Source organism: Triticum aestivum, chromosome 7D (genome assembly GCF_018294505.1).
Source record: "Triticum aestivum cultivar Chinese Spring chromosome 7D, IWGSC CS RefSeq v2.1, whole genome shotgun sequence".
NCBI lineage: Eukaryota > Viridiplantae > Streptophyta > Magnoliopsida > Poales > Poaceae > Triticum > Triticum aestivum.
In genome coordinates this window covers 174224194-174236053 of record NC_057814.1, presented here as the reverse complement: position 1 = coordinate 174236053, position 11860 = coordinate 174224194, and the positions used below count along the sequence as shown (strand labels likewise).

Genomic DNA, 11860 nt, shown 5'->3' with positions numbered 1-11860 from the left:
TCACGCGGCTTGGGCGGCATACTTCGAGCGTCGCCAGCAACAGCGGCTAGCGTCCACCAAAGGCGCGCCAGTGGTCGGCGGCCTGAAGAACAGCGAGGGGCGCCACGTGTGGTGGGGCGTCCCCGGCCGCACACTCGAGGAAGTGCTGACGCACCTCGAGGGCGGCAACAACCCTCCGTTGGAGTACCCCCCGGCGAGGGCGGCCGCCCCGGCGCACTGCCGACGCGACGGGGCATGGGCGCCAAGGAGGTTCGGCTCCTCCTCTTCCTCCTCGCGTTCTTCCTCGCACTCCTCCGGCACTCCGGCGCTGCTCGGTGTCAAGGTCGAGCCTGCGGCGGAGACGCCGCTCGGCCGGCGCACTCGCAGCGCCGGCATCGTCATCAACGAGGGCGGCCGGCGCGCCTCCTCGTCGGCTCCTCCTTCGCCCTTCCTCAAGCCAAAGACGGAGCCGGGGCTCGCGCCGGTCAAGGCGGAGCCGGGTCTCCCCGCCGTGAAGACGGAGCACGGCGAGGTCGAGCTCGACGACGACGCGGCCCTTGAATGGGCACGCCAGGACTCCCTGAAGATGGCGAGGGAGCGCCAGTGCGCCGCCCTGCGGCGCTTCGCGGAGCGCCGCCGGGGCCGCGACGAAGGAGGAGTCGTCGTCATCGACGACAGCGACGACGACGACGCGCCGCCGCCGCCACCAGTCCGCCATTGCGACGCCGGGTCCAGCAGGGGCACCCGTGTCAAGGAGGAGAAGGCCGACGATGACGACGGCGGTGAGGATGGCGGCGACGACGGCGACTACTCGGCGTTCAACCAGTTTCTTTTTTAGATTAGTTTATATATTTGCTATGTAATGAAAATCCGCGAACTTTGTCGAAATATATGCCCAAATTGGCCGAAATTTGTCGTGTTTAGCCGAACTTTGCCGAAATTTGCTATATACTTTTATTTTTTCAACGCGCCTGGGGGCGGCCCTGGGGCCGGCGGCTGGGGACCAACTCGCCCCCAGGCAGATTTTTTGCGCCGGCTCACCCCCAGGCGGCGATTTTAGGCGCCCCCTGGGGGGCCAACGGCTGGAGATGCTCTTACTACTCATGTTTCAACAATTTAACAATGCGGTAGTACAAATTTGTTTTGCAACAAGTGAGCTAAATCGTAAGCTCAAATTAGAACTCGTGCACTGGTGACTGATTTGAGGGGTTTCCTAAAATACGATTGAAAAAACTCTTTCATTGTACTTGCAAGTTCACAACCGCTCGTTCCAAACATCACTAGCTAACATGAATATGCACGAAACAGGGTCGGAAGATGTGCAGATGGAGATGGTGGGTTATCTCGGCGAGCTAGTCCAGAAGCAGGAGATGACCATCAACATTGCCGGGAGCGCATCGGAGATACTTATCAAGATGGTGCATAGCGGCAATGCTAGTATCTGCAAGGCAGCGCTTGATGTCCTGGTCCAAATATCTTCTCACCAGCCCAACGGCAAGACACTAGTGGATGCAGGTGCTGTTCCAGTCATGGTTGAGGCACTCTTCATCCGAAAGATCGATGATGAGCCCATGGGATCCAAGACTGAGGCTGCAGCAGTACTTGCCAACATCGTCAAATCTGGCATGAACCCGGAGGCCATCGTTGTCAACAAGGAAGGTCATGTTATCACCTCGAAGTACTCAGTGTACAACTTTGCACACATGCTCAGGTGCTCCATGCCCGACGATCTCAACCTCAACATTTTGCGCGTGCTGCTCGCTCTCACTGCGCTGCCCAAGCCGCTCGCCACGGTGGTCTCGGTCATGAAGGAGCAAGACAGCAGCCAGACCGTGATCGAGTTCATGGGTTCACCTAGTGAGGCGCTTGGCGTTGCTGCGACAAAGCTGCTCACTGCATTGTCCCCACAGATGGGGCACACCATTGCCGAGAAGCTGTGCAAGGTGCCTGGGCAGCTGAGCAGGCTGATCAGGAGCATCAGCCAGTTGGGGCGGATCACAGAGCGGCACGCCGTGTCTGCGACGCTCCTGTCAAAGCTGCCCTATCAGCATCTGACACTCAACCTCGCGCTGCTGCACCAGAACGCAGTGCCGACCATGCTGGCCAAGATAGAGGAGATGCAGCGTGGCGGGATGCGGGCGAGCCGCCATGCGAAGCCATACTTGGAGGGCCTTGTTGGCTCTCTCGTCCGGCTAACGACGACGCTGCATGATCAGGATGTGCTCCAGGCAGCCATGGACCATAACTTCACCTCGGTGCTCACCGACCTGCTCGTCCGGTCGTCAGGCAGTGATGAGGTGCAGCGGCTCGCAGCGGTCGGCCTCGAGAACCTCAGCCAGCAGTCAGCAAACCGCTCGAAGCCGCCGTCCGAGGAACAGCAGCCCAAGAAGAACATTCTCCGGCGCCTGCGAACCGGCCGGGTGCACGACAACCGGAAACCGCCTGCGCACAGCCGTCTCTGCCCCGTGCACCGCGGCGTGTGCTCTCCCGCCGCCACGTTCTGCCTGGTGGAGGGCGGCACGGTCGAGTGCCTCCTCGGCGTCCTGGAGAGCAACGAGAACAGCCACGTGGTCGAGGCCGCGCTGGGCGCGCTCTGCACGCTCATGGACGAAGGCGTGGACGTGGTGGGCGGCGTGGCCGTGCTCACCGAGCACGACACGCCGCGGCACGTGCTGCGGCTGGTGCGGCAGCACCGCAACGACGAGCAGGGCAGCGGCGCGGTGCTGCGGCGGTGCTTCTGGGCCCTGGAGTGCTTCCTCGAGAACGGCGGCGACCGGTGCGTCAGGGAGGTGACCTCAGACCGCGCCCTGCCGAGCGCGCTGGTGGGCGCCTTCCACAAGGGCGACACAGCCACCAAGCAGGTCGCCGAGAGCGTGCTCCGGAGCCTGCACCGGATGCCGGACTACTCGGCCACCTACATGTCCGTCGAGCTGTAGCAAACATCCCTTTGCCGTCTTGGCTTTATACCATCCATCGGCTGGTGCATTGTTTGGTGTAACTAGATCACAGAAAGAAAAATGAGGTAAAACGGAATTGAGGTAAAACGGAATTCTGCAGATGCAATGTAACTAAAGTCATATTAGGCATGATATGTACAGTTTTTCATTCTTGTTTGTCTTCTTAGGGTGTAATTAAGTTAGGCTTTGATGATATTCGTTAACATAAGATTGCCTTGGTTGGTTTGGGTTTTTCCTCAGAAAAGACGTACTGCAAAATTGTATGTATCCAGAGCAAAATTGTATGTTGTTGCAGAACTCATTTGAGATTGAGTTTAAGATATTGTGCTCACTTAAACTGGCTTCAGAACTATGTAGTTCAACATGCTAAATTATGTAGTTCTACTCGACTGACTATGCTCATGATCTTCCCTAGAGCAAATTCATCAAAACGAGAATCGCAGTTTCTTGAATGCTTTCATCGACTATTCAAGTCCAGATGAGGCGATCATGATGAAAATGGCACAGATGCCTACAGTTTTTTTGGAATTCTGGAAGAGCAGATGTCTTCACTGTTTCTTCCACACATAATCACGCGCTGAAAATAGGCCCTTTCTCAGGCCTCATTTATTCTCAAGAAATCCAAAACCAGTACACAGTTCTATATGGTTGCATGCGCAACCATAGAAGTACAACAAAGAATCTTCTTTCACTCTCACAATACTAGCAACTAACAAATCGAAGGCTGTTATATTATACCGTGGAGTGTGAATCTTGCGGAAAGAGAGCATTTTACAATATTATTGGTCTGAGCTAGATGGTACCCAGATACGGCCACATTCTGGCGAAACGGAACTCACCATCATGATGCAAAGATTGTTGAATCACCAATAGTTATACACGTAAATTTTCAGAGAATGTAATGCTTGGAATCTCCATGTGGACGTGCCGACGGTCGGATCTCCAGCTTCCTTCAATAGCAGATGGCACATCTGAGGAAAGGGCCTCTATAGGATACCAAGTGCTGATTCCAGTCTTGGGAAATCAACAATTAAGCAATTTGGACGGCTATACTTCAGTGCTCAAATGTGAGCTGGTACAACCGCATCAACAAGCTCACATGTGGCTTCGAAATCTCATGGCCCATTATGGTCTCTTGCTTCAGTAGCAGAATTATTACTCAAGGTTTACCATTTGATTCTTGGTCGTTAAAAAGGGTAAAAGGCATCCCAATCACGTTGTGGAACTCTCCATCAAAATTATTGGACACCTGTGCAATATGCTCAAGTCATAAGAGGATGAATCTGATCAAAATGAACAAAAAGACTAGTATGAACCAGTAATTCTGGAGCTACCACATAATACAGAACTGCACTAGGCCTAAAGGAAACCTAGAAGGTACTCTCTTTTCAATAGAAGTTGTAATGAACTACTCCCTCTGTTCCCAAATGTAAGTCTTTTAAGAGATTCCAACAAGTGACTACATACGGAGCAAAATGAGTGAATCTACACTCTAATATATGTCTACATACATCCGTATGTTGTAGTCCATTTGAAATGTCTAAAAAGACTTATATTTAGGAATGGAGGGAGTAGTAATGCATGTACTACCACACAATACATCACTGTGGTAGGTCTATTGGAAATCTACCAGGTACTGCCCTTTCCTATTGATGTCCATCAATATAGCATTTGTTTTAAAGGGCTTAAAATGAGAAACATAGACACAATAAGTGATGGGACAAACCTGATGTGTGGCCTCTTTGAATGTACATCCTACCGGAGCATTTGTTACCCTTCCAAATGCATCGGCGGGATTTACAATGCTGTGCAACGCAGCTTGAGAATGTTTTGGTGGATGCAAAAATTGATGGCCAATGTCTGGTAAGAAGCCAAAGGTAGACGATGCAGTTCCTTGAGACTGAAATAACTGTATGTATGGAATTTATATCAGCACAAGGAAAACAAATGAAATTTAATTAACAATAAATATCTGGCAGGGGGTTACATACATCCTTAGATAGAATGCGCTCTATGTTGAAGTCTAGTGCTGGGTTGACAGCTGAAAGTTTCATCGACAAAAACTGCCCAATATGCACATACAGGGTCAATTAAGTTCACATTACAGCAAAGCGCAAAAGCTGCAAACAATGTTACAAGTTTTGCAGACATCATACCTCAACTTGCCGCTGTAATGATTGAACATAATTGATTATCTCATCCAGCATAACGGCTTTACCAATGACCTGGTATACAATTTTGCTTGTGAAAATAGCGATTGGCAATAATGTGAATTGTGGAGATAATATACAGCTACGAAGTGCTGACTTCCTCATTTAGCATGCAAATAATGTGGAGATAGTTAAGAAGTGCTTACTTTGCTACAACCAGGAACAAGGTCCTGAAGAAATTTCATCCTTTCACTAATCTTTTCCCTCCGAACCTGTATTGTAAACAAATAACACTGAAGCTAAATAGCTAGAAATACCATTCGATAAAAGTAGTTCAGGGAAGATAACTCGGGACTTACCCTTTCTGCAAGACTATGGCTGTTTGTAGCCTGGCCACTTCGAGCTCTTATATGAATGTAATCTTCCTTTGGCGCATCAGATTTATCCTCAGTTTGCTTCCCGTTGGACTTTCTGGATGTCCCAATAGGCCTCTTTGGTTCATCTTTGTCATCATCATCTTTCTCCTGCTTTGCAGCGAGAGTTGCCAATTGCTGGCTTCCTTCTTGTACATGCTTCACCCCACGATCCTTCATGAGAAAAACGAATTCTAAGTTCCATCGAAATCGACACAAATTCAGCTATATAACAGGGAGGATTAAACAAGTACCTGGCTTGGTCTTTTCCTCTTCTTGGGACAAGACACACTAGGCCCTTCATCCTGACCAGCGCCACCACTGCACTCCGGCTTGCTTAAATCCTTGCTAGAGGCATCAACACCATGTGAACTCTCGGTATCTCCTTGCTGCCTATCACCGGTCAATAATGCATCCTTGCAACCTTCGTCCACATTCATCTCCCTAGACGTCTCAATATCGTTCTGGAAACTACCCATAGGAGGGTTCCTGGAAAAAGGGTGATCCATCATGGCTCCAAGACTGTTTGCACTTAAGCCAGGAAACCCTGTTCCACAATCCATGAACCCCGACGGGGCGCCGGGATATGCGGGCGTCGCTGCTGACAGCATCCCCAAGAACGAGGAGAACTGGTGTCCATTAAGCATAGCGTTCGTGTTGGTCTCCCCCAACCCGAAGTTCTGGCCAGGTGGGTTCCATAAGCCAGGAGGGAACGGGTTCCCCATGGCGGCCAGCGCACTGCTGGAAGAATCCATCTGAGGTTCCGGCGAGAGCGAGAACCCCGGCCCGTGGAAGCTCGGCTGCTGGCTGTGCCCGCTGGGCTGGTTCTTCTCCTCCAAATCATTAGCGTTCTTCTCATTCGTCTCCATTTCGCCTCTGTCGCTCCTCGAAGACCGAAATCTGCGATGCCAACAAAAGCTAGTATGAGATGCGGCGCTGCTTCAGAACTCAAACCCTCGATGCCACAAATCCAGCAGCCGCACAGGGATGCATCGTTTCAAAGGGAATCCAGTGAGCCGAATAAATCCAATCTCGGGTAATAAACAAACAAATGCAGTACAGTGAAAGCAACGAGAGTGCAAGGTCTGGATCTAGATGGTGCGCCGAAAATGTCTAGAGGTCCATGGGGTCTAGCTAATCACTGGACGGCAAAATGCGCATACCTCAGAGGCCAATGGCCGAAGCGGCAGGGACGCCGCGAAGTAGAACGGGGACGGCGGCGGCGGCGGCCCGCGCGGAGGGGTTGGGGTCGGGCTGTGAGGCGTCGGCGTCGAGCGACGGCACGGCAGCAGCTGTAGGGCACGGAGACGGAGGCTCCACGGGGACACTTGACTGGAGTGGTACTACTTCAGAGGCGCATCGGGTGGGATGGGGACGGGGATGGGGATTGGGATTGGGGTTGGGGTAGGTGCTCGGGAGACGAAGAGGAAAGGAACGTACGGGAGGGGACGTTTGGAGAGAGGAGGTGGATCTTGACCATGGATGGAGAACACGTATACTACTATAATTTACTATTTGATTAGTAAGAAATCATGATCTTTTTGCATGTAAATAAATACGAGTAGACAGCATGGAGAGTGCAGAGATCTCACGCTCTCGGGCCCAGAAGGCCACAACAGTGTTGCTCCCGTGATAAAAGGGCTAGCATAAACAAAACAAAAAAACGGTTTTCTATATCTCGGAAGATCGTGAACATTTGTACATGTTTGTGATGTTTATTTTGGTGCAAAATGTAATAAGTATACCCAAATGCTGGAAACATGCAGCTCCACTTTTTTCCATCTCGAGTTTTCGACCACACGCTCCTTCTGGCCGCATGATCTTGTCCCGGTCCCTCCTTGAACGCCATGTGCCACCTGATCGAGTGTGTTGTGAGTCCAGCGAACGGTCTCGAGAGTGAACATCTCAATCCAAGGCGGATGGGCCCACCGATCAGTCTCTAGCAACGTGCGAGGGGTGATTTTGTAGCAAATCGTCATGGGGTGGTGGATGGGTGTTCAGTTTCGAAATCCGCGTTCCTCTCTCCCCCATTTTCTATGGCGAAACCGAAGGGGCGAAGGAGGCGGAGACAACAATCCCACCAGATCTTCTGCTCCTCACCAGCGCAAGTACGCCGCAGTCATCCCATCCCTTCTAATTTCTCTTCCTCCCATTTTCCTCAGACCATCTCCATGGGTTTGAGCTTGGGGGCATTTTTCGAAGCAACGACGCGAGATGAGGGTGGTGCACTTGTACCAAGGGGGTTCGTGGCGGCACCGGCGCAGTTTGCTTTTCAGCGGCAAGACACCCTTGCAGCATGCAACGGTGGTTGGCGATTCGGGTGGTGGTTTGGGCGCGAGGGGGGGGGGTAGGGGAGGAGGTGAGGTCGTGGAAACACGGGCGTGCTAATGTGTTTGAGGGATATGGCGACGCGGGAGTCATGTGAGGCGAGGGGATGGTAGCTTGAAATTGATTTTCTCACGCACATTTCAGCCAGATGGGGGTGTGCGTGACTATATGAAAGTTGCACACACACACACACGGTTGTTGAGTTAGCCCGCAATGTAGCCAAGTTGTGTGTGTGTGCGCGCACACACACACGCATGTTGAGTTCGTTGTCGAAGTTGGACATCCACAGCTAGGTTCATGGAATCTCGTCTCGTTCTGCGAGTAGTACTAGTGGAAGTTGCATGATAGCCATACTAAGTTGTATGTGTAGCCACTCTAAGTTGGCACGAAGTTTCCGCACAAGTTTTACAATTTTCTTTTGGACTAGTAGTAGGGGTTTGCAGAATCGATAAGCATCTATAGAGGGGGTGAATAGACTATAAACACAATAAGGGATTGTTTTCCCAAATTTAATTATCTGGATTGTTTTATGCTTTTCTTAGAGTAGTAATGATGAACACCATACACTTCCAAGTTTAGAGTATAGGCAACAAAAAGTAAAGGCATGCAAGTGCAAAGTAAAGAAGGTGGAGTTGAGAGAATCACAAACACAATTGGCTCGGTGAAGATTTTCCAGTGGTTCAGATAGTCGACGCTATCTTACGTCCATGTTGATGGAGCCTTCGATCCATGAAAGATCTAAAAATCACAGGGATCCTGGTTGTGAAATTCCATGAAGGACTCACCCATGAAGGAGCAACCACCACACCTATTCAATCATGATGTACGCCCATGAAAAACATACCTCACTAGGGTAGATCTCCATGAAGTAGACGATCTTCAAGCCCTTACAAACTTCTTGGGTTCTTCACAAACTCTGAAGACTTCCAAGAAACACCTAGCCAATATAGAAGGCGCACACCCTCCAAAGGTAAAAAAGATGGAGGTTGCTTGATGATGAACTCCTTACTCTTGTGCTTCAAAACATAATCTCCTCGGCACTCAAACTCTCTCAAGATTTGTTTTTGGATTTGGATAAGTAGGAGTGGAAAGCAAGAGGGGATTAGATCACAAATGGTTTGGTTGGATGGTTGGTTCCACCCTTTGAAACTAGCATAAGGAGGATGAGTTCTCTCTTAGAAAATATGATGGGAGTGGAGTTTGATTCGAGAGACATATGTGGGATAGCTGGGAGGTATATATATGCTAGACCAAAAATGTGGCTTTTACCAACTTTATTGGACATCTCGGAGACTCCACTGGAACGATGGCTCTGATGTGAACAAGGCTAGCAAATTTCAGAAGCATCAGTTAGCCCGTATGGAATCGATCGGTGGCTCCAAGCTGAACACTTCGACAGTGGCACACTCTCTTAAGATCATATCTATCTTTGCAAGCAAAAAGGTCTTTAGCAGTTTCTTCATCCATAACATAACCCTCAGGCACATCAGGAAATTCATATCTAGGGGGAGAATCTTCATCATCACTTTCATCAATATTATCAGTTTCAATAATTTCATTCTCTCTAACCCTAGCAAGTTGTTCATCAAGAAATTCACCTAATGGCACAGTTTTAACAAGCATAGAAGTAGTTTCATCATAAGTATCATGCAAAGCAGAAGTGGCATCATTAATAACATGCGACATATCAGAATCAATAGCAGGAGTAGGTGTCGCAAGTTTACTCAAAACAGAAGGTGAATCAAGTGCAGAGCTAGATGGCAGTTCCTTACCTCCCCTCGTAGTTGAGGGATAAATCTTGGTTCTTTCATATTTCAAGTTTCTCATAGTGATCAACAGATATAAATCCCAAGTGACTCAAAGAATAGAGCTATGCTCCGCGTCAACGGCGCCAGAAAATAGTCTTGATAACCCACAAGTATAGGGGGATCGCAACAGTTTTCAAGGGTAGAGTATTCAACCCAAATTTATTGATTCGACACAAGGGGAGCCAAAGAATATTCTCAAGTATTAGCAGTTGAGTTGTGAATTCAACCACACCTAAAAGACTTAATATCTACAACAAAGTGTTTAGTAGAAAAGTAGTATGGAAGTAACGGTAACGGTGGCAAAAGTAACAGTAGCAGTTTTTGTAGTAAGCGTAACAGTGGCAACGGAGAAGTAACTAAGCAAAGATCAATATGTGAAAAGCTCGTAGGCAATGGATCAGTGATGGATAATTATGTCGGATGCGATTCCTCGTGCAATAGTTATAACATAGGGTGACAAAGAACTAGCTCCAGTTCATCAATGTAATGTAGGCATGTATTCCAATTATAGTCATACGTGCTTATGGAAAAGAACTTGCATGACAGCTTTTGTCCTACTCTCCCGTGGTAGCGGGGTCCTATTGGAAACTAAGGGATATTAAGGCCTCCTTTTAATAGAGTACCGGACCAAAGCATTAACACTTAGTGAATACATGAACTCCTCAAACTACGTTCATCACCGGGAGTGGTCCCGATTATTGTCACTTCGGGGTTACGGATCATAACACATAGTAGGTGACTATTGACTTGCAAGATAGGATCAAGAACTCACATATATTCATGAAAACATAATAGGTTCAGATCTGAAGTCATGGCACTCGGGCCCTAGTGACAAGCATCACTACAAAAAAAGGCACTTCCATGATGATACGTGTTTGTCACAGTAGGTCACGTTTTCTGTCATGCATGTACATCCATGACAAATTTATGACAGAATCAAGATAGTCATACCTGTGCTATCGTAGAAGTGTTCCATGACATTACCAAAATTATCATCACGGAAGTGTCCACTTCCATGACGATAAATCGCGCGTCATGGAAGTGCTTTCGTCAAGGGTGACCGACACGTGGCATCCACCGTAACGGGTCACCGTTAAGCTATTGGGTCCGGTTTTGGATCCGATAACCCGCTAACAGCCCGGACCAATGAGGATTTTCCACATGTAAAATTCTCATTGGCCGGAGGAAACACGTGTTGGCTCACCGTTGGGACAGATGTCATCCATTCATTGGACAGGAGATGCCTATGATACGTCGACACGTGGCACGGCCCAATAGAGGCCCATTCCGGTGAAAAGGTCGGCCGGTTTGACTTGGTCAAAAGGTAACGGGCCGGCCCACGGAAAGCCTGTTCCTATATAGCCCATTTACGGCCCGCTAACTCATGGCCCGTTACGGCCAATCGGAATTAAGCCCAGTAGCTTCATCTGGGCCGTCCAATATGATTCCAGCCCATGGTAACTTCCGGCCCATGTATGGCCCATGATGTCTTTTGGCCCATACGAGGCCATTTGTAACTCTTGGCCCATTAACGGCCCGTGGTGAATCTGGCCCGCAATGAACAGTGTACCCCTTTATACCCATTAACGGCCCATTATTCATTTGGGCCGTTTCCAACCCGTGTTATCTTTCAGCCTTCTCAGGGCCCATTTATTCTTGGGCTCATTTCCACCATTTAGTTACTCACGGCCCGTTATTGGCCTTTTCTGCTTGTGGGCCAAATTCAGCCCGCGGTTACAATCGGCCCGTTTGCAGCCCATTAATCCGTTGGGCCATTTTCATAGCGTCGTCCAATACGGCCGATTAACGATGGCCCGTTATTGTCGGCCCATGAACGGACGATTAAAAATCTAGCCCGTTTACGGCCCATAATGCGGTCTATTATTGGCCTATGTTTGGCCTATCGATCATACGGCACGTAGAAGGCCCATTGATGCTACGGCCCGTAGAAGGCCCATTGTTTCTACGGCCCGTAGAAAGCCCATTATTTCTACGGCCCGTAGGAGGCCCATGGTAACTACAGTAAATATGTAGCCCATGGTTATTGTGGCCTAGTTTTAAAAAATAGGTTATTGCGGCCACTAGCAAACTGCGAAAAAAGAACTGCACTGACTACAAGCAAACAAATAAACAAGACAACAAGGAACTAAATAAGCAAGCAACTTACGCTAGGCTATCACGACTATTACACATATTACATCCACTGGGCATCAAAGTTCGCTACC

General features: G+C 49.2%; 2 protein-coding genes across 2 annotated transcripts in view; one reads left to right on the top strand and one right to left on the bottom strand.

Moving 5' to 3' along the window:
• The window catches only part of LOC123168625 (putative U-box domain-containing protein 42), a 7197-nt gene extending 3998 nt beyond the window's left edge, over positions 1-3199 (top strand). The window contains exon 4 of the mRNA XM_044586507.1: positions 1288-3199. Coding sequence (XP_044442442.1) covers positions 1288-2915 — 1628 coding nt within the window. The 3' untranslated portion in view covers positions 2916-3199. The remainder of the gene's footprint in view (positions 1-1287) is intronic.
• A 315-nt stretch (positions 3200-3514) lies between these two features.
• On the bottom strand, positions 3515-6965 carry LOC123168626 (transcription factor bHLH49). Its single transcript, XM_044586508.1, has 8 exons — positions 6663-6965; positions 5754-6399; positions 5446-5673; positions 5293-5358; positions 5093-5161; positions 4928-4999; positions 4663-4845; positions 3515-4185 (listed from the first exon to the last, which is right to left on the bottom strand). The coding sequence occupies exons 2-8, from the start codon at positions 6366-6368 to the stop codon at positions 4096-4098; spliced, it is 1323 nt and encodes a 440-aa protein (XP_044442443.1). The 5' UTR covers positions 6369-6399; positions 6663-6965; the 3' UTR covers positions 3515-4095.
• Between the last annotated feature and the right edge of the window lie 4895 nt (positions 6966-11860).